At 41.8% G+C, this 5,786-nt stretch overlaps 1 protein-coding gene across 1 annotated transcript; it reads left to right on the top strand.

Moving 5' to 3' along the window:
• Positions 1-904: 904 nt before the first annotated feature.
• Positions 905-4,285, top strand: LOC144515089 (arf-GAP with Rho-GAP domain, ANK repeat and PH domain-containing protein 1-like). Its single transcript, XM_078245715.1, has 4 exons — positions 905-983; positions 2,771-2,962; positions 3,389-3,598; positions 4,147-4,285. Exons 2-4 carry the CDS (start codon positions 2,902-2,904, stop codon positions 4,254-4,256), a joined length of 381 nt encoding a protein of 126 aa, XP_078101841.1. The 5' UTR covers positions 905-983; positions 2,771-2,901; the 3' UTR covers positions 4,257-4,285.
• Positions 4,286-5,786: the final 1,501 nt, after the last annotated feature.

The raw sequence follows: 5,786 nt of genomic DNA on the forward strand, positions 1-5,786 counted from the left end.
CTATTATAGCTTCAATTACATCTTTCTATTACATCTTTCTGTTATATCATATTACATCTTATATTACATCTGTTCATTATATCGTTGTTATATATTTCAATTATATCATATTACATCTTTCTATTATAGCTTTCTATTACATCTTTTTGTTATATCTTTGTTATATCTTTATCATATCTTCTATTACATCTTTCTATTATATCTTTCTATTACATCATTTATATACATCTTTCATCATTATATCTTTCTGTTATATCTTTTTGTTATATCTTTCTATATCATCATTTCTTGTATTACATCTTTCTATTACATCATTATATTACACTTTCATCTTCTCTATTACATCATATTACATCTCTATTACATCTTTCTATTTATATCATTATTACATCTTTTCTATTATATCATATTACATCTTTCATATACTTAGCTTTCTGGTCACATATTTCAGTATTATATCATACTCATACTTCGCTAATACATACCTTTCTGTATTATATCATTATATTACATCTTCTGCCACATCTTTCGTATTATAGCTTCTTCGTTACATCTGTCTCATTATATCAGCTAGCCGTATATATTTCTATTATATCATTATATTACATCTTTCATATAGCTTTTATTCACATCTTTCATCAGATTTTCTTATTATATCATTATATTACATCTTCTATTACATCTGTTACATCTTTCTATTATATCTTTCCATTATATCTTTCTATTATATCTTTCCATTACATCTTTGTTATATCTTTATCATATCTTCTATTATATCTTTTTGTATTCTGTCAGAATGTGCGTTAACTCAGAACAGACAAATCAAGAGTTAGAAAAATGGGTTTAAATGAACTTCCTGTTAACCAGAAGTAGAAAGTGAAGCCTGTGAATGAAAGTTTGGAATCGGCTTGATTTAAAATCTGAAACTCTTTTTCAGAAATGGGTCCATCTGAAAACATCATCGCCATGGCGACGGCAGACAGGTGACATCTCACTGATACTTTCCCACATCACAACAACAGATTGTAGTTGCTAATTCAGAAGTTTTAAGTGGAGATGCTGTGATAGCATGTATTCCTTCCAGTGTGCCATGTATCATACCTATAGTCCCTTTCGACCCGAGGGGTTTCTGCAGTTCCTAGAACCCTTTTTTTCTCCCTGTTCTGACTGGACCAATTTTGGGGATTATGAAGTTCCTCTGACCACAGTTCCTGTAAATCTTTTCAGCTCTCTACTTCAGGACAGGGTCTTTCCTTTCCACATAGGAACCTTAGTGATCTAGCAACGCTCAGAAACACAAACCCGTCATATTCTCCACTCTCTCGTTGTAGTTCTCCTACATAGGCTAACTCACAAGACAATACACGCATTCAACCAGCTGATTGTCATGCTACTTAAACGACCGCTCGCTCTGCTCCGTTAGTCTCTTCTATCTTCTTCCATCATATTAATTAGGATCACTATTACACTGGAGCCTTCAGTCTTTCGTGTTTCTCTGTTATACACCAGCCCTAGTCTTTAAACGCCGTCGCTCAAACTCCGTTATGAGGGATCCTGGCAAGGCACATCAGAACATTCCCATGGCCTCCTCATGCTGGTTTGTTTAGTTGTATGTGGTAATAAAGTCAGTGACGACGCTATAAAGACGCTTGCCGCGCTATACGCCCTCACCCCTCTCCCATCATGTCCTATCTTGCACTAGCTAGTGGGAATGCAAATGGAAAAAAGGATTTTGGGAGAGAGATAGTAGAACTGAGTAGAAGTGGGACTGTTCTAGTAATACGTCTGGAAAATACGGTAGGTCAGAGGCTATACGACAGCTGTGAAATACTTATCCGGCACAGAGCAGATGGTGTATGACAGCTGTATACTACTATCTCTGTATGGATGATATGATGTATGACAGCTGTATACTACTATCCCTGTATAGATGATATGATGTATAACAGCTGTATACTACTATCTCTGTATGGATGATATGATGTATGACAGAAGGTGAGCACATTATCCCCATGGATGATATAGACACAGCTGTATGGCTACGCTATTCTGTATGCACACAGCTGCAATACATCTTGTGTGGTGTACTGATAAGATGCAACAGCATTTGCTAGCCTCAGGTGACAGATGATGTATAAGAGCTGGGATACTACTATCCCTGTATAGATGCATGATGTATAACTAGCTACTGTACTACTTTCATTCATCTGTATGGATGATATGATGTCTCATGAGCTGCTCTTCACTATCCTGTGCTCGCTCTGCTCTGTCTGAGTGGTCTACTGTCTAAGCCTGTCGATGCCTGTCTCGCTTCACTGTCTGCTCTGTCCTGCCTCTGTCTGCCTGTCTGTCTGTCTCTCTTCCTTCCTGTCTGTCTGTCTCTCTCTCTGTCTGTCTCTCTGTCTCTCTTCCTGTCTGCCTGTCTGTCTCTCTTCCTGTCTGTCTCTCTTCCTGTCTGTCTGTCTGTACAGTAACGGTTCAGTTTTTCTAACATTTAAGTCAAATTAAATGAAAATCTGATTCTGATGGATCTTTATTTTGTAGACACTGCACCACTTCTTCACAGCTTCCATTTGAATGGTTTGATATTTTAATGAACAGATATCCAAAAGTTATTTTCTGTTTATAATGTAAACATGTTATACATGTCTGATACCAGATCGTGCATAAACTCCAGGACTTCCCCATACGAGGGCTTTTCAGATACTATCGTATCAGAACATCTTTAGTTTAAAGGACTTTCCTGACCTGTGGTGGTTTGTCCCGTCAGGAGAATAGCGTTAGGGTTCGAGGAGCAGCACAGCTGCCAATCCTGGTTCAGCCACCTGCAGACAGCTCTGACCAATCAGAGAGCGGCTTCCCCAGCGTCAGAGCCCAAGTCGTCAGTCTCTGTACCCAGTGATGTCACGGGGTTCGGTCCCGCCGGCTGTGGAGCGCTGCATCTCCCACATCACCGCCCACGGTCAGTTTGCCATTCCTACTGATAATGCTCATTCCCCCTGCTCTGGTGTTCCCCCTCTCATTCCCCCTGCTCTGGTGTCCCCTCATTCTCCTCTCGCTCAGTGCTCTCCTCTGCTGCTCATTCCCCTCTCATCTCCCCTGCAGTGTTTCCCCCTCTCATTCCCCCTGCTCTGATGTTCCCCCTCTCATTCCCCTGCTCTGGTGCTCTCATTCCCCCTGCTCTGGTGTTCCCCCTCTCATTCCCCCTGCTCTGGTGTTCCCCCTCTCATTCCCCCTGCTCTGGTGTTCCTCCTCTCATTCCCCCCTGCTCTGCTCCCTACCATGTGATCATGTGTAGACTGCTTAAGTGTCTGTTGTGCAAAAGAAATGTGTAGAAAACTACAAATCTGCAAAGCATTCTGGGACAAACTATGCATGTGTGTGTCAGGTCTGAAGGTGGATGGCGTGTACCGACGCTGCGGCCTGGCTCCCAAAGTCACCCGATTGGTGGAAGCCCTGATGACATCACCTAGCTCCGCCCCTCTGGAGAGCCATGAGCAGGGCATTCTGGACGCTGGCTCCGCCCTCAAACAATATGTCCGCCAGCGTGAGAGTCTGATCCCCGATGCCGTGCGCCAGCAGTGGATCAACGCTGCAGGTCAGTACACGAGTTTACCCATTAAGTTTATTAATTTTATCCATTTTCCTGCTTTATAAGAGTCCTTTCTTGATTAATTTGAAAGAATGAAATATATATATATATATATATATATATAGTATATATATATATATATATATATATATATATACTATGTGACAGACACACGCACACACACACACACATCACACACACACAGACATACACAGATGCGCACACACACACACAGACACACTCAGAGACACACAGACATACACAGACACACACACACACACACAGACATACACAGACACACTTGGAAAAAGCTTTAAACTTTAGTGCACCTGACTTCCAGCATTTCCTTAAAATGATGTCACTCATCACATTTTGGACATTTTAGAAATCTGGTTTTAAACCTACAAACTTTCTATAGCTTATTATCCTAAATTATTCATCAAATGTTTTGTCATTCCGAACAGTTTGGTTGTGTTTCTGTGTTTCTTGTGATTGTGTTCTGACTCTGACTGCTCTGACACTTCATTGAATCACTGAATACATTTTCTTCTCAGTGATTTCAGACGAACGCTCCAGGTTCTCAGCCTACCGACGGTTGCTGAGGCAACTTCCTGACGACAACCGAGCAACACTGAACGCGCTGTTTGGACACTTCTACATGTAACAGACACACACACACACACACACACACACACACACACACACACACACACATAAACAGACACACACACACATAAACAGACACACAGACACACATAAACAGACACACACACACACACACATACACAGACACACACACATAAACAGACACACATAAACATATACACACACACATAAACACATACACACACAGACACACACACACACACACACACACACACACACACACACACACACACACACACACACACACATAAACACACACACACACACATAAACAGACACACACACACACACACACACACACACACTCTTCAACTTCAAGTTACTTTGTCTCCCAATGGGGTAATTAGTTGTGCAGCAGATAGTATAATCACACACACGACACAGAGATAGTCTAGCTAGCAGGCATAGTTAAAAACAATAAAAAACAATAAATAGTCAGTCAATAAGTCATCTATGGTTCTTCATAGAAATAAGACGTAGAAGGCTGCTGGTACAAAACAGAGTTCTGTTGGTTCTGAGTTTTGGGAGTTTAAAGTGTGATCCAGATGGTAACGTGACATTCAGCCTGTAAGAGACGAGGACTATCTGACGGGATATAATCAGCCTGTCAGATATAATCAGCCTGTAAGAGACGAGGACCATCTGACAGCTGCTCACCTTAATTAACCTGGAGAGGGAGTTATTTTTGGTTCACAGTAATGGACCCAGACCAGCAGATTAAGGAGAAGGTGACTACTGACTCAGCAACGGACCTCTAGAAAAGGGTCATCAGGGTCTGGTCCACTTTAAACTTGGCCAGCTTCCTCAGGCAATGCAGGCGCTGCTGACCTTACCTGCAAAGCAAACTAGTATTTGGCTCAAAACACAACTTGTCATCAATAATGGATCCTAAATACTTGTACTCATTAACAACCTCTGTTACCTGACCATTTATACTAGTTTTTACAGTGTTGGTGTTATTATACCTAAAGTCAATACACGTCCTTAGTCTTTGAGGCATTCAGCTCAAGACAGGTATCCTGACACCATGTTACAAAGGGGATCGATGATACACACACACCCAGACACCCACACACATAAACAGACACACACATAAACAGACACCCACACACACCCAGACACCCACACACATAAACAGACACACACCCAGACACCCACACACATAAACAGACACACACACACACCCAGACACACAGACACACACAGACACCCACACACACACACACACACACCCACAGACACCCACACACCCAGACACCCACACACCCAGACACCCACACACACACCCACACACCCAGACACACACACACACCCACACACCCACACACCCACACACACACACACACACACACACACACACACACACACACACACACACACACACACACACACACACACACACACACACACACACAGTATTTATCCTGTAGTACCTCTGTGTCCAGTAGGTGGAGTCAGTGAGCTAATAATAAACTCTGCCATAATAGTAATCGAGCTGTATTTCAGTTTTAATAAGGTTTTAGTTCAG

The sequence above is a fragment of the Sander vitreus genome, unplaced genomic scaffold, assembly GCF_031162955.1.
Source record: "Sander vitreus isolate 19-12246 unplaced genomic scaffold, sanVit1 ctg913_0, whole genome shotgun sequence".
Taxonomy (NCBI): Eukaryota; Metazoa; Chordata; class Actinopteri; order Perciformes; family Percidae; genus Sander; species Sander vitreus.